Here is a 25,639-nt window from a genome sequence, read left to right as displayed (position 1 = left end):
GGACTCTAGCTTTTCCATAGAAAATTCACCCATGAGACTTAATGGCTCTACCTAGTCTACAAGTCTAAACCTCATACCACAAGAAAGTAGCCCGAGGCAGGGGCTCGGAGCCTGCCAGGCCTGGCTTTCGATTCTGCCTCTTACAGGCTGTCTGAGCTTGGGCAAGTCAATGCCCCTCTCTAAACCTCAGTTTCCTTATCTGTAGAAGTGACAGTAATAAAAGCACCTCTTTCATAGGTTTGAGAAGGTTAAAGAGGTAATGTATGCAAAACCATTAGCCTGGTCCAAAATAAGTGCTCAGTAAATTGGAGACCAGAAAGGCCCTACATTGCAAAAACACAGACCTGCAGTTATTATTATTATTATTATTTGAGATGGAGTCTCACTCTGTTGCCCAGGCTGGAGTGGAGTGGTGAGATCTCGGCTCACTGCAACCTCAGCCTCCTGGGTTCAAGTGATTCTCCTGCCTCAGCCTTCTGAGTAGCTGGGATTACAGGACGTGCCACCATGCCCAGTCAATTTTTGTGTTTTTGGTAGAGATGAGGTTTCACCAAGTTGGCCAGCCTGGTCTCTAACTCCTGGCCTCAAGTGATCCGCCCGCCTCAGTCTCCCAAAGTGCTAGGATTACAGGCATCAGCTACCGCGACCAGCCTGCAGTTACTCTTTAGGAGATATTGGTGAGGAGGAATATAAAAAACAAGTATCATGGACTCAGCCCCCGGTGTGTGCTAGGGGCTGTGTGTTTAACAAAATACACAGAAAAACAGGCATTATCACCCCCATTTTGCAGGCCACAAAATATAGCCATCAAGTGCCTCACTCAAGGTCACACATCTGGAGGTGACTAAACCACAAAAACACAGGTGTATGTGCCATGAAACTCTTCCCACTGAACTTCACAACCTTATTGCTAATATCAGACTGGGCCATGCTGTGTGGAAGGCACTCAGGCCATTCCAGAACAGTTATCTACAAAAAACAACGTTCTGGGAGGCATCCTGAATTGGCAATGACTCCAACACTGATGGAGATCACAGACCTTGAGCAAGTGATTAACCTCTCTGTGCCTCATCTTGCTCAACTAACCATAGTGCCTAGCTCATAGGTCTGTGAGGATTAAAGAGCACATGTACGTTATACATATATTGTATGCAATGTAGGTAAAGGCCTTTGCACAGTAAATGCTCTGTAAGTATTAGCTTTTGTGATTATCATTTTTATCCTCTTATCCAGCCCGGCCATTCCTCTCTCTCAATCTCTATTTTTTTTTTTTTTTTTTTAATTTGAGGTGGAGTCCTGCTCTGTCACCCAGGCCAGAGTGCAATGGCACAATCTCAGCTCACTGCAACCTCTGCCTCCTGGATTCAAGCAATTCTCCTGTCTCAGCCTCCCAAGTAGCTGGGATGACAGGTGCCTGCCACCATGCCCCGCTAATTTTTGTATTTTTAATAGAGACGGAGTTTCACCATATTGGTCAGACTGGTCTCAAACTCCTGACCTCAGGTGGTCCACCCACCTCGGCCTTCCAAAATGCTGGGATTACAGGCGTGAGCCACTGCGCCCGGTCCATTCCTCTCTCTTTTAAGAGGTTGCTGCTGATCTGTCCCTGACAAAAAGTGACTGCAGCCTCCTCCTTCAGGCCTTAATTCCAGGGAGCAATAGCTCCAATTTATTGAACACCTACTCTATGCCAGGCACTGTGTTGTTTCCAGTCCTCAAATCATCCTAGGAGTGTGGGGATTGGCATCTCCTGTTTGCAGCCAAGAAAACAGGCATATAGAGTTTAAGTGATATGCACAGGTGGGTTTCAAGCTCCCAGCAATAGAACAGGATGCCTGGGACACCCTCCCAAGTAGCTGGACCTCCGGGTGGAGTAGAGTTGGCTGTAAACCTGCTAGGATACGTGAGGTGGGGATGGGACAGTGTTGCCATCAGGGCTTAATTCTTTTTGGCTGAGCCTTCAGCAGCAGGAGAAGGGAGATATTCCGCAGGACACCCCAGCGGAGCAGAACTGTATGCAACAGGAGGGAGCTGCTGGGCTGCCTACCGAGGTCAGCAATGCCACCTGCCAGCTTGGGAGCCTCCACTCGCAATGCAGCTGTGGCGCCAGGATGCTGAGGATCATCATCTCCATGGCATCAGCCATCTGCAGAGAGGAGGGAGACATCATGAGGCCAGGATGCTGCTTGGTGCTGGGGAAGGCTGGCCAAGTCCATAACCCCAGAGACAGAGACTGTAGTGCACCCCTCTCTACCCGCTGCCAAGTGCCCTGCTGCACACCAAACCACACTCAAAGCTCCAGCAGTTAAAACCATGCATTACCATTGCAGGAACAGACAAAGAGACATTTTATATTACTTTCATGTGTTTTTTGTGTTTTAAAAAATATGGACAAGTTGCAGACGAAGTGGGAAAACGTATTTCTAAAATCTGAGAAAAAAACATTTTTATAGAGGCAGAGAGACAATGATATTTTCAGTGCAATTAAAGACTGGCTTGTCTTTGGCTTATAGGTCATTTGTTCATGTAGAATAGAATATAATTGTCAGTATAGTTAACAAGTGTGACCTTTTAATACATTAAAACAGACTCGGAATCCCCAGCAATTAAACATCATGTACCTTTATGAGACTAGACAGACTAGGACAGACGTGGAATCTAGAAGCACGCCTATGTGGCCATGGGAATTTGGTACACAATAAAGGCAACTTTTCCAATTAGTGGGGGAAATGTTGTGGTGAAATTGACGATCCATTTGGAAAAATATATATTTAGATCACCATCTCCTGCCAGTCACAAAAATTAATTTCAAGTATATTAAAGGTTTGGCTGTGCTGTTTGCCATAGCTAGGGGATTTGAATGAGGGAGCATGAGAGTCTTGAAGCAGAAGGCACATTTTTAATCTATGCCTGCTTTTCTAGGGAGAGGTCTACAGCTGACATCATAATCTCATAGTAGCCCTGAGCCCAAAGAGTTGAAAGCCACTTAATTAGCCAGAAACTTCAACTCCTCCTTGGGGACAACTGCCAAGCACACCCAGCTCTCCTCAAGCACAGACCTCATTATCACCACTTATCATGCCACATAAATTTTGTTGACTGGAATTCAAGCAAAGGCTCCATGTGCAAAGAACTGTGTCCTTCCTTGCAGACCATGGAAACCCAGCTGAGCAGCATGGGGGTTTCTTGGAGGCTGAGCCACTACCCCCGGAAATACTTGCCCAAGCCAAGCCGGTGAGAACAGACAGCTTCCACTGAAATTTTCCAAAGCCAATGGCTTCCACCGCATCTTCCACCATGAAAGTATCTGGGAAGGAGAAAGGGAGAGGGAAGGAAGGAATCAGTGCACCTTGCAGTTGTCCTAGTGTGGGGTTTTCTGGGGTGGTCCCCAGCCAAGCTAATTAAAGGCAGCACATGCTGCTTTTAGAACTTATCCTAGGAACATATTCCAATGTGAAGTGATGTCCTACAACTGCAGCATGACTTACAGTGGGAGAAATGGAAAAATCCAGAACATCCATCAATAGGGGGTTGGCTAAATAAATTATTAAGTAGATATTATACATATATAAATTATTAAATATCCACATTATGAAATATGACCCAACTGTTAACAAGAATGTGCAGATATAGAAAGATACACAAAGTATGTTGTTAATTAATGTTTAAAAACACAACAACATTGACAACAAGGTATTTAGCATGGTTCTGTTCTTGGAAATGTATGCATGTGGGTGTATATATATGCACATGTATCTATCCATAGAATATATACAAGACTTTGAATTATGGTTTAATTTGTTTGTTGTCAGAGGGAGGAAGGAAAAAATTATATGAGAATTAACTTCCTTTTACAATTTATTACTTCCATGGCCAGAAAAAAAAAAATAAGTACTTTTTTGTTTGTTTTGGTTTTGTTTTGAGACGTCTTGCTCTGTTGCCCAGGCTGGAGCTCGGTGGTATAATCATAGCTCACTGCAGCCTCGATCTCCTGGGCTCAAGTCATCCTCCTGCCTCAGTCTCCCAAGTAGCTGGGACTACAAGCCCATGCCACCATGCCCAGCTAATTTTTTTCTATTTTTGTAGAGATGAGATCTCACTATGTTGCCCAGGCTGGTCTTGAACTCCTGAGCTCAAGCTATCTTCCCACGTCAGCCTCCCAAAGTGTTAGGATTACCGATGTGAGCCACCATGCCTGGCCTGAAATACTTTTGAAAGGCACAATTCCATCTGCACTCCAGTGGAAAGATGTGCACGCTATGTTGTTAAGTGAAAAGCGAAAGTTGTGGAGAGGTATGTGCCGTAGGAGCTGTCTTTGTGATAAAATGTATATACGTGTGTGTGTGCCAAGCAGGGAAAGTAAGACTAAGTGGACATCTTACAAACTGCTTACCAGTCTCATCTTTGAAAACAACACTCACTTTCCTACTTTGAGCATTTCTTTAATGTCTGAATGCTTTCCAAATAAACAGGTGTTATTTTTATGCTCAGAAAAAAACACAGATATAATTTATAAACTAATAAGTGTTTTGAAACTAAAAGACGGCCGGATGCGGTGGCTCATGCCTGTAATCCCAGCACTTTGGGAGGCTGAGGCAGGAGGATCACTTGAGACCTGGAGTTTCAGAGCAGCCTGGGCAGCATATTGAGACCCCATCTCTACTAAAAGTATTTTTAAAAAGTAGCTGTGAGTGGTGGCTCACACCTATGGTCCTAGCTACCTGGGAGGCTGAGGGAGGAGGATGGCTTGAGCCAGGAAGGTTTCAAGGTTGCAGTGAGCTGTGATCATGCCACTGCACTCCAGCCTGGGTGACAGAGCAAGATTCTGTCTCAAAAAAAAAAAAAAAAAAATCTAAACTAAACTAAAACACTAAACCCAATGTGCTATGCTGGATTGTATCTGGGAACAGCACAACTGCAATGACTGATGAAATCAGAATAAAGTCTGGAGCTGAGCTAATAGTAGCACACCAAAGTTAATTTTTTTAGTTTAGTTGTTAACATTAGGGGAGGCTGGGTAAAGGGTATGTGAGAACTGTCTATATTATATCTGCACTTTTTTTTGCAAAGCTAAAATAATTCCAAAATGAACAGTTAATTAAGAAATAAAAATACAGCTGGGCGCGGTGGCTGCACACTTTGGGAGGCCAAGGCGAGCAGATCACCTGACACCAGGAGTTTGAGACCATCCTGGCCAACATGGCGAAACCCCGTCTCTACTAGAAATACAAAAATTAGCCAGGTGTGGTGGCGCATGCCTGTAGTCTCAGCTACTCAGGAGGCTGAGGCAGGAGAATCACTTGAACCCAGGAGGCGGAGGTTACAGTGAGCTGAGACTGCACCACTGCACTTCAGCCTGGGTGACAGAGTGAGTTTCCATCTGAAAAAAATAAAAATACTAAAGGAGGATGCTTGGGTGGCCCCATGGGTGACCTCCAAGGATCTCATCAGCCCCTGCTGGGAGGTGTCATTTTTTTGGAATTTCAACCATGGGCCTTGTATGTCAATCATAATTTTCTCCAGAAGTGTGAGCTGGTGTTGATCACATTAGCAGGTTGTGGTTTCCTCCAGCAAAATATATCATCCATAAGAAGAACAGTAGTAACACTATTGTGGGGCATTTACTGAGTGCTCACTATCTGCAAGGCACTGTGCCAAAAGCTAGATGTGCATTATTTCACTTAATCCCCATCACAATCCTATGAGTTAAGGCCTAGTATTAGCCCCATTTTACAGAGGAGGACATGGATTTGCCCTGTGTTTCACAGAGTTGGGAGTAGAGCCCAGATCAGACTGAGAGTAAAGCCTCAGCTTCCCTCCATCCCCTGTTATTGCCACGTTATCTCTGCCAACAATAGGCTGTGCGTTCACGTCATTAGTCCTCTCTTAGATTTGGAATCTGAGGCTTTTCAGGAATGCATGGAATGTTTTCATTCATCAACATCAAGAAGCAAGGGAAGCTGGGGACCAGGTCCCACAGCACTACCTCAGAGGCAGCACAAGGTCATGGGTAAGAATGTGGGCTCTGAGGCCGGATTGCCTGGGCGTAAATCCAAATTCGCTAATTCCTAGCTGTATAACCCTCAGCAAGATACTTAACCCTTCTGTGCTTCAGTTTCCTCACCTGCAAAATGGGGAAGATGTTGGTAATAGATCCAATTGGAACTGTTGTGAGGATTAAATGGATAAAACATGTAAACTGGTTAGAGCAGTGCCTGGCAAAGAGTAAATCCTCAGCCAATGTTAGCTGCTCCCATACCATCATCAGTGTCACCATTACCATCGCACTATCATCATAACCAACATCACCACCACTGTCATTACACTGTCATCCCCACCATCATCACTATCACCGTCTTCACTATCAGCATCACCACCACTATCATCACCATCATCACCACCACGGCCATCATCTTCATCATCACCACCACCACCATCATCATCTTCAGCATCACCACCATCATCATCACCACCATCATCATCACTATCATCATCATCACCATCATAACCACCATATTCATCATCATCATCACTATCATCACCATCAGCATCATAACCCCATCTTCATCATCATCATCACTATCACTATCATCATCATTAGCATTGCCAACCTTATCATCACCATCTTCATCATTATCATCATCATCATGATCACCATCATCATCACCATAATCATCACTATCACCATCATCACTATCACCATCATTATCACCACAACTATCATCATCACCACCACTATCATCACCGTCATCACCACCATTGCCATCATCTTCATTATCATCATCACCACCATCATGATCATCATCACCACCATCATCATCACCATCATAACCACCATCTTCATCATCATCATCACTATCATCATCACTATTGCCAACCTTATCATCACCATCTTCATCACTATCATCATAATCATCATCATGATCACCATCAGCAGCATCATCACCATAATCATCACTATCACCATAATTATCACCACAATCATTATCATCACCACCGCTATCATCACCATCATCACCACCACCACCATCATTTTCATCATCATTACCATCATCTACACCATCTTCATCATCATCACTATCATCACCATTGCCATCCTTATCATCACCATCTTCATCACTATGATCATCACCATCACCATAATCATCACCATCATCACCATCATCATCACTATCATCACATTACTATCATGATCATCACCATCATGATCATCACCACCATCATCATCATTACCATCATCATCTTTGTCATCATCATCATCATTGTTACTGCCATCCTCAGCCAAGGGATGTACAATGATGCTGACTGGCAGGGATTGTGATGTAACCTTGCCTGCTGAAGTAAGCCATGTAGGCTCAGTCCCCACTTCCAGCTCCACCCCTTGGCCCTCTGGGCCCTCCCAACTGCCCCTTCACAAGAGCCCTCTGCAATTGCCTGCTGGGGAGGCAACCTTGACAGTGGCTCAGGCTGATTCCCCAACTGCAGGGCCCTCTCACCATCAGTGGGATTGGCAAACTCCTTGGGCACAGCTGCCCCATCATCCAGCTCCACAGCCTCTAGGCCCATGCGGACCCCTTCAATCTGGACTTCATGCTCTCCTGAAGCCGTGTCGTCCTCTGACCTTGCACTCTCACCTGTGCGACGGAATTTCACAACCCTAGAGAACAGAACAAATCTGGTCAAGATGGCTAGAGCTTCCCCCAAATGGCCTTGCTGCACAGTTCTAGTGACCAAGACAGGTGAAAGACTTCTTCTCATGGTTTGGAGAGTTGACGAATGGGGGTTAGCATTTCTGTTGAATTGGACTGGGGTTGGGGAGAGTGATAACTTCAAGAGTTATAATGTCAAGACTGCCATGTACAGTTGAGCAGATTGGGCACTGCCCAATTTCAGGGTTTCCTATTCACGTAGTAGGTTGTGATTGAGGATATCTTTGTTTTAGGCCAGAATACTGTTTGTGAGTACATCTGTTTCAGATTTTAGACTCATCTGTCTAGATCTAACATTTTGGTCATCTAAAGGTCATATTAGGCCCACAAAAAGTTGCTCACACCATATTTCTAAAAGTTTAAAGAGGATGCCATTTTTTAGAATAGAGACAAGGTTTCACTATGTTGCCCAGACTGGTCTAAAACTCCTGAGCTCAAGTGATCCTCCCTCCTCAGCCTACCAAAGTGCTGGGATTGCAGGTGCGAGCTACCACGCTTGGTGCCAAAATTTTTAAATTGGGAAAATTCACATAAAAAGCCAGAATCCCAATGTCTCTTGGAAAAAGTAGAATATCTCGCTGTCTGAAGCCCACATTCCTGCACTGGAATTGTGCTAGGTCTGGGCAGTGGTGGCCCCTGGCCCACCCTGTCCCCAATTTTAGATGGGTCATGCACTCCACAGTTGACCACTGTCTCCTCTTCTCTAGATTATCTCCAGCCCTAAGGGTCTTTTGCTAGTTATCCTTGCACTTGCTCTGTGTTCCTCTTACTTGGCTCATGGCCCCATTTGTCAGGCCCTGTAGGCATTTGAGTTTGAGACCCCATGGGTCCCACTCTCATGCAATATGTTCCTTCAAACTATGCTGTTGCTTGTTCCTCTCTAGGAAGCTTTGATTCTCTGGGAAGTCGTTTCTTCTTCTGGAACTCAGGGGCAAAATTACCTGTCTCCTTCCAACTTTGTCACTCTCAAACACAAAACTCCTGCTGTCTGCCAGCCCTAGGGTGGGTTTTGGGGTTATAGCACTGACAAGACAGATGTGTTCTGACCTGTTTCTCAAGGGGATAGTGATACCGAATGTGCAAGTCCTTTCTATCACGGCTTTGAGTCCTTACAGACTTTTTGAAGAAAGTTTGGGGTGCTGAGTACTGTGGATCATGCCTGTAATCCCAGCACTTTGGGAGGCTGAGGTGGGAGGATTGCTTGAGCACAGGAGTTCAAGACCAGCCTGGGCAACATAGTGAGATGCCGTCTTTACAAAAAGTAAAAAACTTAGCTGGACATGGTGGTGTGTGCCTGTGGTCCCAGCTACTTGGGAGGCTGAGGTGGGAGGATCGCTTGAGCCCAGAAGGTTGAGGCTACAGTGAGCCGTGATCATACCACTGCAATCCAGCCTGGGCAACAGAGAGAGAGACCCTATCTGAAAAATAAAAAGAAAGAAACAAAGGAAAGAAAGAAAGAGAGAGAGAAAGAAAAAGGAAGAAAGAAAAGAAAGAGAGAGAAAGAAAGAAAAATAGGAAGGAAGCAAGGAAGGAAGGAAGGAAAAAATAAAAGGAAAAGGAAAATAAAAAAGTCTGGCTGGGCATGTTCACTCACGCCTATAATCTCTACACTTTGGGAGGCTAAGGCAAAAGGGTCACTTGAGTCCTGTAGTTCGAGACAAGCCTGAGTGACATGGCAAAACCCCATCTCTACAAAAAAATACAAAAATTAGCCAGGCATGGTGGTGTGCACCTGTGGTCCCAGCTACTTGGGAGGCTGAGGTGGGAGGATTGCTTGAGCCCAGGAGGTGGAGGTTGCAGTGAGCCAAGATTGCGCCACTCCCTCCAGCCTGGGTGACAGAGCAAGATCCTGGGTTTTTTTTAATTGTTTAAAAAAAAAGAAAGAAAGAAAAAGAAAAAAGTCTGGAGTTACATGGGGCATGAATAACAGAGGTAGTATATGAGCAGATGGAGTACACATTTGATCCATGTTTTTAAAACGTAAATAAAGAGAAATATTTAAGTTCAAAATACTGCTATTATTAACGATTGCATCATTCCATGTATTTCACCAAAGAATAACTGTTGCGCTGGCATAGAAAGGGTAAATCTCTAGATTTCAGAAGCACAGGGAACATGCCCTGCTTGTGAAGTTCTAGAAGAGAAAAGACAGATCAAATCACAGTAATTCTGTAAACTCCTGAAACTCCACTCCTTGGCAAGGCTGGGCTTGGAAAACCTGAGCTGTCGGGCTCGTCTTGGCTGGAAATGCAGGGCCCAGCACAGGGCTGGCAGACAGACTGGCGGGTTTGAAGCTTGGTGCTAACATTTCACCCCATCTACCAGTCACCTCTAATAGAATCAAGTTTGTGCTCTGTGCAAGTTCCAGCTGTTTTCTGTGCACTCGATCTGCATAGCACCTCTCTGAAGTTCATATTATTATCACCATTTTACAGACAAGAACACTGAGGCCCCAGAACTCACATGGTTTGCCCACAGTCCCATAACTAAACAGGCATGGAGCTAGGATTCTACCGCAGTTTCATCTGGCTTAAAACATTGTATTCCTGGCCAGTGAGAGGGTAATATCTCTTCAAACTCTTCCATTGCTTCCCATTTACTCTATTTTTTTATAAAGATATTTTATTTTGAGACATTTCGAGCATATAAAATTACACACGTAACAATGAGTGAAATCTTTGTTTCTGCTGTTTAACTAAAGGATTAGACATGTGAAATCGCCAACATTTGTCCCTAGTTCAGTTGAAGCCACCCTGTCTCCATCACTCACATCTTCACAAGTATTTCACATTTAAAAATAGGCAAAGGACTTCAATAGACATTTCTCCAAAGAAGACAGGCAAAGGGCCAATAGGCACGTAATAAGTTGCTCCATATTAGGGAAATGCAAATCAAAATCACAACGAGATACCATAAGATACAGGTTCTCACTCTGTCACCAATGCTCTTCTTTGATGGTGGTGGGGGGGCTTTATAGGCATCATTATTCGATTTAATCCTCACAGTAACCTTGAGAGGTGGAGACTATTATTATCCCCACTGGATAAGACAAACAAATAGTCACTCTGAGCCTCAGTTTACCTCTTCTATACATTGGTGTAATAATTGTGCCATAAGTGAGGTGTCCTAGAAGAAAATCATGAAACAGATTCTTTTTTTATCGTGGTAAAATATACATGCCATAAAATTTGCCATTTTAACCATTTTAAGTGTACAGTTCAGTGACATTAAGTTTCACCTGAAACTCTGTCCCCATAGAAATCAATGCTCCATTTTCCCCTACTCAGCCCCTGACAAGCACCCTTCTACTTTCTGTCTCTATGAATTTGACTCCTCTAGGGATCTCAGATAAGCGAAATCATACAGTATTTTTCCTTTTGTGTCTGGCTTATTTCCCTTAGCATAATGTCTTCAAGGCACATCCATGTTGCAGCACATTGCAGAACTTCTCTCCTTTTTAAGGCTGAATAATATTTCATTGTGTGGACAGATCACATTTTGCTGATCCATTCATCTGTTGATGGACACAAGTTGTTTCCATGTTTTGGTTATTGTGAATAACGCTGTAATGAACATGAGTATATAAATATCTATTTGAGTTCCCGCTTTCACTTATTTTAGATATAGACCCATAAGTGGAATTACTGGATAAAAGAGTTATTCTATGTTTAATTTTTTGAGGAATTGCCAGAACGTCTTCCACTGTGCCTGCACCGTTTTGTATTCTCACCAGCAAAGCACAAAGATTCCAATTTCTCCACATCCTTGCCAATACTTGTTATTTTCCATTTGTTTGGTAACAGCCATCCTAATGGGTGTGAGATGGTATCTCATTTGGTATCTCATTGTGATTTTGATTTGCATATTCCTAATATCGAGCAACTTGTTATGTGCTTATTGGCCCTTTGTTTGTCTTCTTTGGAGAAATGTCTATTGAAGTCCTTTGCGTATTTTAAAATTGGATTGTTTAACTTTTTGTTGTTGAGTTGTGCTTCTTTCTATACTCTGGATACAGATCCCTTATCAGACATATGATTTGCAAACAATTTCTCCCATTCATTAGATTGCCTTTTTACTCTATTGATTGTGATCGTTGAATGTACCAAAGTTTGAAAAAAAAAATTTTAATACAGGATCTCATTCTGTCATCCAGGCTGGAGTGCAGTGGCGTGATCATGGCTCACTGCAGCCTCGACCTCCTGGGCTCAGGTGATCCTCCCACCTCAGCCTTCTGAGTAGTTGGGACTACAGGTGCACACCCGTCATGCCTGACTAATTTTTGTTTTGGATGTTTTTGGGTTTTTTGTTTGTTTGTTTGTGTTTTTTTGTAGAGATGAGATTTCACCATGTTGGCCAGGCTGATCTTGAACTCCCAAGTTAAAGCAATCCATCCACCTTTGCCTCCCAACGTGCTGGGATTACAGGTGTGAGCCACCATGCCAGGCTGAAAGTTTTAAATTTTGATGTAGCCCAATATATCTACTTTTATTTTTATTATCTGTTCTTTTGGTGTCATATCCATGAAATTATTGCCAAATCCAATATCATAAGGCTTTTCTTCTATACTTTCTTCTAAACTTTTATGGGTTTAGGTCTTTGATCCATTTTGAGTTAACTTTTGTATATGGTGTTAGGTAAGAATCCAACTTCATTCTTTCACATACGGACATCCAGTGTTCCTAATACCATCTGTTTAAAAGACTGTCCTTTCCCCCACTGAGTGATCTTGGCACCATTTTGAAAATCATTTAATCAAATCATATGATTCGAGAATTTATTTCTGAGCTCTGGATTCTATTCCATTGATCTGCGTGTCTATCCTTAAGTCACACCTAAATAAGTTGTAGTAAGTTTTGAAATCGGAAAGTATGAGAGAACTTCAATTTCATTCTCATTTTTCAAGATCACTTTAGTCATTCAGTGAACCTTAAAAGATTCTATATGAATCTTCAGGTAGATTTCTCTTTCTTCCTTTCTTTTTGTCTTTCTTTCTTTTTTTCTTTTCTTTCTTTCACATCTCACTGTGATGCCCAGGCTGGAGAGCAATGGCATGATCTTGGGTTACTGCAGCCTCTGCTTCCCAGGTTCAAGTGATTCTCCTCCCTCAGCCTCCTGAGTAGCTGGGACTACAGGCATATGCCACCACACCCAGCTAATTTTTGTATTTTTAGTAAACATGGAGTTTCACCATATTGGCCAGACTGCTCTCGAATTCCTGACCTCAAGTGATCGGCCTGCCTTAGCCTCCCAAAGTGCTGGAATTGCAAGCAAGAGCCACTGTGCCCACACTCCTTTTCTTCTTTTGAGACAATGTCTTGCTCTGTCACCCAGATTAGAGTGTAGTGACACTATCATAGCTCCCCACAGCCTCAAACTCCTGGATTCAAGTGATCCTCCTGCCTCAGCCTCCTGAGCAGCTGGGACTACAGGCATGCACCACCACACCCAGCTTTTTGTTAGTTTGTTTCGTATAGACAGGGATCTCATTGTATTGGTCAGGCTGGTCTCAATCTCTTGGCCTCAAGCGATCCTCCCGCCTTGGCCTCCCAAAGTGCTGGGATTAGGATTTTTCTGTTTCTGCAAAACAATGAGATGGGGATGTTTGTGCAAGAGATTTACTAAGGAAATACTCTCAGAGAAACCCACTGGGAAGCAGGAGGAGGCAGGAGGAAGCTAAGAAAAGATGTAGTTCCTGCTGAGGTCTGGCCTCAGCCTGACCACACAGGGAGCTCTGGAGTGTGACTCATACCACCGAGAAGGTCCCACCTGGGGATGTGAGGGCTGGGTTGTTACACCCTCATATCAGTCAGTCCTTGGCTACGCCACCCCCAGCAGTGGAGGGCATAATCTCCCAGACAAGGTGGCTCCCCTCCACCAGGGGCAATCCAGAGGGAGCTACAGTTGTGAACCAACACTGGCAATAGCTGGGGGAGTGCCAGCCTGCTAAAGGAATCTGCAAAGGGCACCAACCGTATCTGCTACAAAGAAGCTCCTGCAGAGTTATTACACAAATTAATTGTAAAGTACAAGACCAATGTGAGGGATTCATCATTGAATTCCCCTTCCTCGAACTCCTTGGATAATAGCCCTCAAACCATGCAACTAGTTATTGAGCATTTGCTATAAGCCAAGAGCTATGCAAAGCCCTTTATATTATCTCCTGCTACCTTAACAATCAGCTTATGAATTAGGTACGGTTATTAGACCATTTTATAGACGAGGAAGTGGTTGCTCAGGTTATGGCAGTTGGCCTAGGTCACACAGTTGGAAGAAGCTGAGGCTTCAGTTTGGTGGTCATTGGTAAGAGCGCCTTCAGTCCTAGTCACTGGGTGTCAAGTCAGTGCCTCTCCCAGGCATTCATCTATCTCAGGAACGAGGGCAAGGTCTAAACTGAGCTGGCTTGTGTGGGCAGGCTTGTCAGAGAGTGGAAAACGGTGTGTGTTCTGGAGCAAGAATCAAAAGGCACAGCTCCACTCCAGCCTGGTTGACAGCTCTTTGGACTGTCACTTGATTCCAGGGGTTCTTGAACTGGATGCAGTCTCAGAACTTCCACGGGGCTAGTCACAACATGGACGGCTGGGCCCTGCCCCCAGAAGGTCTGATTCAGGAGGTGTGACCTGGGGCCAAACCATTACACTTGGAGTGCATTCCCAGGTGCTGCTGACATCACTGATCTGGGGACTGTTCTTCTCGTGCATCAGAGGCAGGCAAGCGATTCTGCTGTTCCCCTGCCCCCAACCCCATCATGAAGGAGATGCACTGAGGGACTAAGCACCAAGGAGTCCCCACTCTCTTGTTGGCTGAGCTGGGTGTCTATAGCTCACCCTCCTCCCCTGAGAGGCCTGTGACACAGGACTCAGGCAAACACCCTGCCATCTGGAGCTGGGGCATCCCTTGCAGCTGGAAGGCAGGTGTCACTTAGGAGCAAAGGCTTGGCAACAGACTGCCTTAGGCCTGGATATCTGGTCAGAAGGTGGGACCAGGACATCTCTTAAGCAGTACTTGCCAGGCAAGGACACTGTTTTATTCAAAATAGGTATTTAAGAGGTCTGCATGGTGGCTCACGCCTCACATCCCATTACTTTAGGAGTCCAGGGCAGGAGGATTGCTTGAGACCAGGAGTTTAAGACCAGGCTGGGCAACACAGCAAGACCCCATCTCGGGTTTTGTTTGTTTGTTTTGAGACAGAATCTTGCTCTGTCACCGAGGCTGGAGTGCAGTGGCAAGATCTTGGCTCACAGCAACCTCTGCCTCCCAAGTTCAAGCAATTCTTGTGCCTCACCCTCCTGAGTAGCTGGGATTATAGGCATGTGCCACCACACCTGGCTAATTTTTGTATTTTCAGTAGAGACAGACTTTCTCCGTGTTGGCCAGGCTGGTCTCAAACTCCTGACTACAAGTGATCCACCTGCCTTGGCCTCCCAAAGTGCTGGAATTACAGGCGTGAGCCATCATCCCTAGCCTGTAAGACCTATCTCTACAAAAAAAAAAAAAAAAAAAAAAGATTAGCCAGGCATGGTAGCACATACCTGTGGTCTTGGCTACTCAAGAGGCTGAGGCAAGAGGATCTCTTGAGCCCAGGAGGTTGAGGCTACAGTGAGCTATGATTGCACCACTGCACCCTAGCCTGGACAACAGAGTGAGATCCTGATTCTAAAGAAATAAAGAAGTAAACCAAAGTAGGTATTTAGTTCCGGTAACTTCTCAGGGATACTGATAGAGATTATGGGGTGCTTTAAAGCCAGCTGTGTGCCTATAAACTGGTTCTCAAATAGCCTCCCCCAACAATATTGATTTGTAGCATTTGCCAATATCTGTGTCCTAGATACTCCCACAATGGCTTGTTTCAGCCTGTCAGTGATTAAATAACAGGCTCCCCAAATTCTTGCATATTTAACAATCCATCTGCTCTCTAGAACTGGTACCATCAGGCTGTAGCACATCACTGTTAAAAAAAAAAAAAAAGAAAAAAGAAAAGTCCTCAGGGGTGCAGTGGCTGACACCTGTAATCCCAGCACGTTAGGAGGCCGAGGCAAGAGGATCACTTGAGTACAGGGCTTCAAGACCAGCCTGGGCAAAATAGAGAGACCCCATCTCTACAAATAATTTAAAAATTAGCCAGATACAGTGGTGTGTGCCTGTAGTCCTAGCTACTCAGGAGGCGGAGGTGGGAGGATCACTTGATCCTGAAAGGTCGAGGCTGCAGTGAGCTATGATTGCACCACTGCACTCCAGCCTGGGCAACAGAAAGAGACACTGCCTCTAAAACACAAAACAAACGAATAAACAGAAACCTCCTGAAACTACTGACACATGCTACATTACAGCTAAACCTCAAAAATATTACACTGAGCAAAGAAGCTAGTCACAAAAGTTCACATAGATATGAGTCCACTTAAATGCAGTGTCCAGAATTCATGGAGACAGAAAGCAGATTAGTGGCTGCCAGGGATTGGGGGATTGCCAGGGAATGGGGAGTCACAGATTAATGGGTGGGGAGTCTCCTTTTGGGGACTAGATAGAGATGAAGGTTGTGTAACCTTGTAAAATTGCACGCTTTAATTGATGGTTAAGATGGAAAAAAAAATAAAAAATAAATAAAATGGTCAAAATAGAGCCAGGCATGTGGGGGTGGGGGGTTGGGTGGCACATGTGTCTGTAATCCTAGCTAGGTGGATGGCCTGAAGCAAGAGAACTGCTTGAGGCCAGGACTTCAAGACCAGCTTGGGTAATATAGCAAGACCCCCTCTTTTATTTTTTTGAGACGGAGTCGCACTCCATCACCCAAGCTCCCTGCAACCTCTGCAATTCTCCAGCCTCAGGCTCCCAAGGAGCTGGGATTACAGGTGCGCACCACCACCCCCGGCTAACTTTTGCGCTTTTAGTAGAGACAGGGTTTTACCATGTTGGCCAGGCTGGTCCTAAACTCCTGACCTCAGGTGATCCACCCACCTCGTACCCCCAAAGTGCAGGTATTACAGATGTAAGCCATGGTGCCCGGCTGCAAGACCCCATTTCGCAGGGGAAAAAAAGGTTAAAATGGTAGTTTATGTTATGTGCATTTTGCCACCAAAAAAAAAAAAAATCCTTAACTCTTAGCACTGCTATGGATGTTATTGGAATCCCTTATCCAAGAAATATTGAATGGGCACCTGCTTTGTGCCAGGCCCAAAGGTGCTGCTGGGATCACGAAGGTCATCAGACTTCAACGCCTTTCTGCAGTGCCCATAGTCTACCAGGAGGAGATAAGAATTTTAAAAACAAAAATAGTGATTACATATGGACATCACTATATAGATGGTTTGCACATTGTAAGAAATGCTGCAAATAAAATAAACTGGGTGCTGAGAAAGGCTCATGGTGGGAGTGACATTTCACATCTGGAACCCACTCAATGAGGGGTGGTGTGAAATGGGCTACAGAAAGGAAACTACAAATGAGTAGGACCCCCAGTCCCGAAGAAGCAACCCCAAAATCAAAAACGTAAACAGTCCCCTAAGGTATTCACAGAAGATGGACACATAGAGAAATATCCCAGGAAGGAAGGACATGAATGTTTGCGTGCACTCTCAATTCATCTTCAGGGATGAAGGCAAGGTCAATGGATCAGCACCCTTGACTCTGAGGACATCACAGAAAGAAATCGCTGTGTGGCCTGATCATCCTCCTTGAATATTCCTTTTGTCACATCTTCTCCGCAAGGACCATCCACGGCTCCCTGCTTCCTTCTGTGGACTAATAGCGACCACTGCAGCCTTTTGGAAGGTAATTTGTGATATCTTTCACAATGTTTAAATGTCTTGTGCTGCCACCAGCTTTGTTCTGCTGGCAATTCATTACAGGGATGGAAACAAGTAGGCAATGACTTACAATACCGATAATGGCTGATACGGGGCCAGGCACAGCAGCTCAGGTCTATAATCCCAGCACTTTGGGAGGCCGAGGCGGGCAGATCATTTGAGGTCAGGAATTTCAAACCAGCTTGGCCAACATAGTGAAACCTCGTCTTTACTAAAAATACAAAAATTAGCTGGGCATGGTGGCGGGCACCTGTAATCCCAGCTACTCAGGAGGCTGAGGCAGGAGAATCGCCTCAGTGAGGCGATTCACTGCAACAGAGGTTGCAGTGAGCTGAGATCACACCACTGCACTCCAGGCTGGGTGACATGGAGAACTCTGTCAAAAAAATAATAAGAATAAAGAACAGCTGATATGGACTGTTAGTTTGCCATGTGTCTGGTGCAGAGTTCAGTGCCTTGTGGATTATCTTATTTAATATGCACTTTCACTATCCCTATTTTACAAATAAGGACACTTAAGTGCAGAGGGGCTGCAGGCTTGCCCAAGGTCACACAGTAAGTGGCTAAGCCAGGCTTTGGCAAAGTCATCTGCCTTCAGTGTCTCCAGTCCCAGCCCCCCGCTATAGTCCCTTCTGCTGCTAGCATGCTGTTTGCAGCTTTGAGTGTGATAATAGAACACTAGAAATGATCACTGGGACAGGGGTGATTAAATGGATATAGCGCATCCACTTTTTAAATGTTTTTACAGCCGTGCACGGTGGCTCATGCCTGTAATCTCAGCACTTTGGGAGGCCAAGGCAAGAGAATTGCTTGATCAATCCCAGGAGTTCACGACTAGCCTGGGCAACATAATGAGACCCTCATCACAACAAAAAAATTTTTTTAAATTAGCTGGGCATGGTGGTGCATGTCTGTGGTCCCAGCTACTCGGGAGGCTGAGGTGGGAGGATTATTTGAGCCTGGGAGGTCAAAGCTGCAGTGAGCCACAATCACACCATAGCACTCCAGCCTGGGCAACAGAGCTAGACCCTGTCTCAAAGAAAATCAAAATAAATCATTAAAACGTTAGAACTTAAAGTATAATTTAAAAAATAAATAAAATAAATAAATAAATAAATAAAAATGTTAAAAATGTTTAAGTTGGCCTGTATCAAAATAACTAAAAGGCAGAAACAACCAGCCAAAAGGCACAAACATCCAATAGATAAATGCATAAACAAAATGTGAACAATACATAGAATAGAGTATTATCCAGGCTTAAAAAGAAAAGAAATTGTGACATAGGTTACAACATGGAAGAACCTTGAAGATATTATGCGGAGTGAAGTAAGCCAGTCACAAAAGGATTCTACCTATATGAGGATTCTACTGATGTGAGGGGACCTAGAACAGTGACATTCACAGATATAGAAAGCAGGATAGTGGTTACCAGGGCTGGGGGGAAGAGAGGACAGGGAGTTAGTGTTTAATGGGTACAGTTGGGGAGGATGAAAAAATTCTGGAGATGGATGATAGTGATGGTTGCACAACATTGTGAATGTACTTAATGCCACTAACTGTACACTTAAAATGGTTTATGATCCTGTAATCCCATCACTTTGGGAAGCCCAGGAGGGCAGATCACTTGGGGTCAGGAGTTTGAGAGCAGCCTGGCCAACATGGTGAAACCCTGTCTCTACTGAAAATACAAAAATTAGCCGGGCGTGGTGGGTCATGCCTGTAATCCAGCAACTCAGGAGGCTGAGGCAGGAGAGTCGCTTGAACCTGGGAGGGGGAGGTTGCAGTGAACTGAGATCGCGCCACTGCACTCCAGCCTGGGCAACAGAGGTAGACTCTGTCTCAAAAAAAAAAAAAAAAAAAAAAAAACTGTCAATGGCAAATTTTGCTTTACATGTATTTTACCACAAGAAACATACACACACATGCACATACATACATACACACACACACGCTGATCTGTAGGGGTCAACAGGGAAAGATTGTTGAGACTCATTATTAAATGTGCTATAAAATGGGCTGGGCACAGTGGCTCATGCCTACAATCCTGGCATTTTGGGTGGCAGAAGTGGGAAGATCACTTGAAGCCAGGAGTTTGAGACCAGCTTGGAGAATAAAGTGAAACTCTGTTTCTCCAAAAAGAAAAAGTGGTATAATATGGTCCTGAGAGCTAGGTCCTTGATACTCTAAAACTTAAGCGTGGTCCCGGCCAGATGCGGAGGATCATGCCTGTAGTCCCAGGACTTTGGGAGGCTGAGATGAACAGATCGCTTGAGGTCAGGAGTTTGAGACCAGCCTGGTCAACATGGTGAAACCTCGTCTCTACTAAAAATACAAAAATTAGCCGGGCATGGTGACTCGTGCCTTCAATCCCAGCTATTTGGGAGGCTGAGACAGGAGAATCACTTGAACCCAGGAGGCAGAGGCTGCAGTGAGCCAAGATGGCTCCACTGCACTCCAGCCTGGGCAACGGAGCTAGACACCATCGCAAAAAAGAAAAAAAAAAAAAAAAACTTAAGTGTGGTTCTGAACCAGAGGCTCCAGCAATCCCTTAGGAGCTTGTTAGAAAGGCAGAATCTTGGTCAGGTGTCGTGGCTCATACCTGTAATCTCAGCACTTTGGGAGGCTGAGGCTGGAAGATTGCTTGAGCCCAGGAGCTATAGACCAGCCTGGGTAACAAAGTGAGACCTCCATCTCTACAAAAAATACAGAAATTAGTCGGGCGTAGCGGTGTTGCCTGTAGTCCCAGCTACTTAGGAGGCTGAAGTGGGAGAATCACTTGAGCCCAGGAGTTTGAGGTTGCAGTGGGCTGTGATTTCACCACTGCGCTCTAGCCTGGGTGACAGAACAAGACCCTGTCTCAAAAAATAAAAATAAAAATAAAAAAACAAGAAATGCAAGAAACGCAGTCTCAGACCCTGTCCCAAACCTACCGAATCAGTATCTGCATTGTAACCAGTCTCCAGGCAATTTGTGTGCATGCTGAAGCCTGAGAAATATTGCTCTAGAGGAGTTACGCTTAGACAATCACAGACATTTGGGAAGGACATGTAAGAAGTCTAATGCTGGTTTCTTCTGGGGAGGATAACTGGATGGGAATGGGAAATTTTGAGAGAAGACACATTTTTTTTTTTTTGCTTATTCATTTTGGACCCTTCTGTAATATTTGATATTTTTAAACTGGGTATCTACTGTTCTTACTATAAATATAAATAACAACAGCAACTATTGACCATGCTCTAGTTGATGGAGCAGCATGCTGTTAAGTGTGGCTATGCTCTGCTTTCGTCTGTGAAGTGGGGATGACAGCTGGTTTACAGATGGTCGCGAGTATTAACTGAGCTTGATGAATAGGAAAATTGTGAGCAATGAGGAAATACGAGCTTCCAGCAACCTGTCTTCTCCAAGTCACCTCTCTACCTTGAGTTTGGAGTACATTGACCCTTGTAAAAAGTGACTTTGAGAAAATGGCTTAGCTCCCTGCAGTTTTATTTATTTATTTTTTGAGACAGGGTCTTGCTCTGTCACCCAGGCTGGAGTGCACTAAAGCTCACTGCACCCTACAACACCTGGGCTCAAGTGATCCTCCTGCCTCAGCTTCCATAGTAGCTGGGACTGCAGGCGTGCGCCACCATATCCCGCAAATTTTTAAATTTCTTATAGAGTTAGGGTCTCACTGTGTTGCCCAGGCTGGTCTCAAACTCCTGGGCTTGAGCAGTCCTCCTGCCTCGGCCTCCCAAAGTGCTGGGATTACAGGCATGAGCCACAGAGCCCAACCTCCCTGCAGTTTTAAACCTGGACCTGCTCACATGTCTTCGCTGGCAAACCACAAGAAGCGACGGCACCTGTGTTTATTAAACTTTGTTTTAAAACAGAAATAAAGAAGGACCTTTGACGTTAAATTATGCAGTCCTCAGAAAGCCAGTCTGCATTTTGAATCAGTCGGGTCCCTAAAAGAATTTATCAAGTACATGAGCCAAGATTTCCCAAGGGGAAAAAAAGTAATATGAAAGAAAAAGAAAATAGCAGTGGCATATGTTAAATATATGAAGGCTTCAAAACAGGCTGGCTCACAATCTCTTGCCATTTGTTGTATATGTATATATATAGCATATAATTTACCAAAATAGCAGGGAACATTTGTTTTACATAATTTTACTATTTAAGGAAGAGAAGAACTTGAGGAAATAGCTGTCAACCTAAAGATCTTGTTTGTACCACCATAGAATTTTCCTCGGTACCTTAAATTAGGGCCTGTGACTTGATTCAGGTATCGTTATTTGTTCATTTTTTTGAGACAGGGTCTTACTCTGTTACCCAAGCTTAGAGTGCAGATCTGGGCTCACTGCAGCCTCGACTTCCCAGGCTCAAGCAATCCTCTCACCTCAGTCCCCCAGGTAGCTGGGTCTACAGCTATTTGCCACCATGCTTAGTGAATTTTTTTTTTTTTTAATTTTAGTAGAAACAAGGTCTTGCTATGTTGCCCAGGCTGGTCTCGAACTCCTGAGCTCAAGTGATTCCCAAAGTGTTGGGATCACAGGTGTGAGCCACCATGCCCAGCCCTGATTCAGGTATCTTATTTTATTTTATTTTATTTTATTTTATTTTATTTTATTTTAGATGGAGTTTCACTCTGTCACCCAGGCTGGAGTGCAGGGGCACAATTTTGGCTCACTGCAAGCTCCGCCTCCCGGGTTGACGCCATTCTCCTGCCTCAGCCCCCCAAGTAGCTGGGATTACAGGCATCCGCCACCACACCCGGCTAATTTTTGTATTTTTAGTAGAGACGGGGTTTCACCATGTTGGCCGGGCTGGTCACGATCTCCTGACTTCAAGTGATCCGCCTGACTTCAAGAGATCCAATCTCGGCCTCCCAAAGTGCTGAGATTACAGGCGTGAGCCACTGCGCTCAGCCAGGTATTTTAAGTAGGGAAGTTTTCTCTTTTCATCTGGGCTTCTGGAGTTTTATCCCTTGAGTTCAGACTATCAGAGTTCAAGCTGTCAGACTGAAAAGGAAGTTTAAGCTGTGATTATCTGTGGGTGGCATTCAGAGTTGGAGAGGTGGTCCGCCAGAATAGATAAGAGAGCCAAACTCTGGCAAACAGACTGACTTGGGTTTGAATGCCCTACCCACACCATTCAGTACCTGTGTGACCCTGGGTAGGTTAATGTGTTTCTCTGAGCCTCAGTCTCCTCACCTATAAAATGGAAATGGTAATCCCTACCTCACAGGGTAGCCATGGAGATCAAAGGTGTCTATCTATCGAGAGCATCTGGTAGAGCCTAGCAGCACCATTCGGTATTTCCATAAGCATCTATTGAGGGCTGACTTATGCTGAGTGCTGGGGTCCAGTGGAGGATGAAATTGACATGGTCCCTGACCGCGAGAAGTGGATGCTCTGGTTGGCAAGGTGGCTAATATACAAGTAAACAAACACATCATTATCGATTTGCAAAGGAAATATATCTTGAGGAGGAAGTAAACAGGGTGCCAAGTGGGGACAACAATGGTACCCAAGGAACCCTCATGCCCTAGAAGGTGGGTGCCATTGCTGTCCCCACTTTACAGATGAGAAAACTGAGGCCTAAAGCAAAAAAGTGAGTGATCAGAAAAGACCTCCCCAAGGAGAGATCAAGGGGACAAAGACGGTCCCACACAAGTAAGGGAGGAGTAGAGAGAACAGCTAGTGCAAAGGTCTGGAGGTGGGACCAGGGAACATAGGTCAGAGAGATAGCTGGCATCACACAGAGCCCTGGAGGTCACAGTGAGGATTTTCTGTGTTGTCCTAAGACCAGTGGGATGCCATGGAGGGGTTTCAAGTAGTAGCGAGATGGTGGAAGATGATCAGAGTTGAGTTTTGAGGTCACTTGGCACATTCTCCCACAAGAGGATGAATCAATGGAGGAAAGCGGGTTGCTTTGTTTTGTTTGAGACAGTCTGGCTCTTGTTGCCCAGGCTGGAGTGCAGTGGCACAGTATTGGCTCACTGCAACTTCCCACTGCCAGATTCAAGAGATTCTCCTGGCTCAACCTCCTGAGTAGCTGGGATTCCAGCTGCCTGCCACCACGCCCAGCTAATTTTTGTATTTTTAGTAGAGATGGAGTTTCATCATGTTGGCCAGGATGGTCTCAAACTCCTGAACTCAGGTGATCCACCTGCCTCAGCCTCCCAAAGTGCTGGGATTACAGACATGACCCGCTGTGCCCACCCCAGAAAGCATTTTTTAAATATAGGTTTTAATATTATTTAGGTATGGCAAGGCTGAGAGATTATGAGATGTGAGCCATTGGCAAGATATACTCTGTCATACTTACAGATCCCAAGAAGAAGGGGCATGCCACACTATAAGGGGCACACACGGCAACCCCATGGTTTGTCAGGAGGCAGAGGTAATAGAAGGAGAACGTGAGCAAGAGCCTTTATTGTGGTTTCCCAGGAAAGAAATGGGTAAGGCAGAGGCTGCAGGCTTGGGATTGGTTCGTTTGAATAATTTCATCCTTCTCTGGAGCATAGGGGCTATCCTTAATTGTCTCATGCCTGGTTCTGGGGTGATGAGGGCAGGTAGATGTGGCCCAGAGTCTGGGAGCTGGATAAAGAAGGCGGCTGGAGAGACATGAGGCTCTGGCTTGATTGGTTTGTATATCAAAAGCACGCTGGCAGGTGAGCTGTTTGCTATTTCTAGGAATTAGTTAACTCTGAGAGGGGCAAGTCCCTCCAGGGCCAGCAAGGCTCCAAGATGTTGAAGCATCAGAATATAAGCAATCAAAGGTTGCCGGGAGCGGTGGCTCACTCCTGTAATCCCAGCACTTTGGGAGACCGAGGTGGGCAGATCACTAGGTCAGGAGATCGAGACCATCCTGGCTAACACAGTGAAACCCCGTCTCTACTAAAAATACAAAAAATTAGCCAGGCGTGGTGGCGGGCGCCTGAGTCCCAGTTGCTCAGGAGGCTGAGGCAGGAGAATGGCGTCAACCCGGGAGGCGGAGCTTGCAGTAAGCCAAGATCGTGCCACTGCACTCCAGCCTGGGTGACAAAGCGAGACTCCGTCTCAAAAAAAAAAAAAAAAAAAAAAAATCAAGGCCTGGTTAGTACAAAAAGATGACTGAGGAGGAGTCAGGGAGGCCAGGAAGGAAGCTGTGTGGCCAGTGGGAGAAGAGGTGCTGGTGGTTTGGATTGAGGGGTTGGAGAAGTGGAGGGCTGAGGCTTTTGTTAAATATTCATCCCTTTCTCCCCAGCTCTGCCAAATAGTACAAATAGTATAAGAAGACATCTTCATAGGGAGGCTCATTTGCCAGTGGAAGGCAGGGTTGCATCATCTTGTTTGGGGAACTTGATAAAAAACCCTGATAACCAGTATCCCTCAGCTTTGTCCCAGATACCCTGATGATGTGGCACTGGGCATCTTTGGAGTCTGAAACTTATCAACAAATGTAGTTAGATGCTGTGCACTTGGAGCAGCAGAGACTGCCAAGGTCACTGACATATGGACTTGCTTTGTCTCCTTCAAGACAAGACCTGGGGCACTCCCTGAGCTGTAGGATTTAAGAAGAGTCTTCCCAGGAGATGAACTTCTGGCTTCAAATATTTAAGGCTCTGACCTATGAAAGAAGGTGCTTCTCAACCATAATCCTAAGGACAGAGCTTGAACTTTTGGGTATAAGAAAGAAGGAAGCAGATCTCAACTCAATATAAAGAGGAGCCTTATCAGGCAGATCAGTCCAGAGATGAAAACGGCTGCTTCAGGAGGTAGTGGGCTCCCTCTCTTGAGAGTCATTGCAGCAGAGGCAGGTGTCCATGTGATTGGCTCAGGAGTAATGATATTTAATATTTATGCATCACTTCAGCATGCCAGGTCCAAGCCTGAATGTTATAAACTATCTTATGTAATGCACTCAACAATCATAACAGGGAAGTATTATTAATAACTCTAGTTTCAGCCAGGCCCCGTGGCTCATGCCTATAATCCCAACACTTGGGATGCTGAGATGGGAGGATCACTTGAGCCCAAGAGTTCAAGACCAACCTGGGCAACATGGCAAGACCATGTCTATACAAAAAATTAAAAAATTAGCTGACCATGGTGGTATGCACCTGTGGTCTCAGCTACTGGGGAGGCTGAGGTGGGAGGATCA

At 45.0% G+C, this 25,639-nt stretch overlaps 1 protein-coding gene and 1 long non-coding RNA gene across 3 annotated transcripts in view; one reads left to right on the top strand and one right to left on the bottom strand.

Moving 5' to 3' along the window:
- SVOP (SV2 related protein) overlaps nucleotides 1-25,639 on the bottom strand; it is a 114,165-nt gene that overhangs the window by 74,280 nt on the left and 14,246 nt on the right. For both annotated transcript variants that reach the window (XM_017879721.1, XM_017879722.1), the window contains exons 2-4: nucleotides 7,497-7,657; nucleotides 3,222-3,307; nucleotides 2,048-2,146 (exon numbers count right to left, since the gene is read on the bottom strand). In XM_017879721.1, the coding sequence (XP_017735210.1) occupies nucleotides 2,048-2,146; nucleotides 3,222-3,307; nucleotides 7,497-7,657 (346 nt within the window). The remainder of the gene's footprint in view (nucleotides 1-2,047; nucleotides 2,147-3,221; nucleotides 3,308-7,496; nucleotides 7,658-25,639) is intronic.
- Nucleotides 7,647-25,639, top strand: part of LOC108534389 (uncharacterized) — a 37,283-nt gene continuing 19,290 nt past the window's right edge. The window contains exons 1-2 of the long non-coding RNA XR_001886961.1: nucleotides 7,647-7,739; nucleotides 17,294-17,474. This is a non-coding gene — a long non-coding RNA (uncharacterized LOC108534389). The remainder of the gene's footprint in view (nucleotides 7,740-17,293; nucleotides 17,475-25,639) is intronic.

Source organism: Rhinopithecus bieti, unplaced genomic scaffold, assembly GCF_001698545.2.
Source record: "Rhinopithecus bieti isolate Rb0 unplaced genomic scaffold, ASM169854v2 scaffold_11933, whole genome shotgun sequence".
NCBI classification, from domain to species: domain Eukaryota; kingdom Metazoa; phylum Chordata; class Mammalia; order Primates; family Cercopithecidae; genus Rhinopithecus; species Rhinopithecus bieti.
This window is presented reverse-complemented; position numbering and strand designations above follow the sequence as displayed.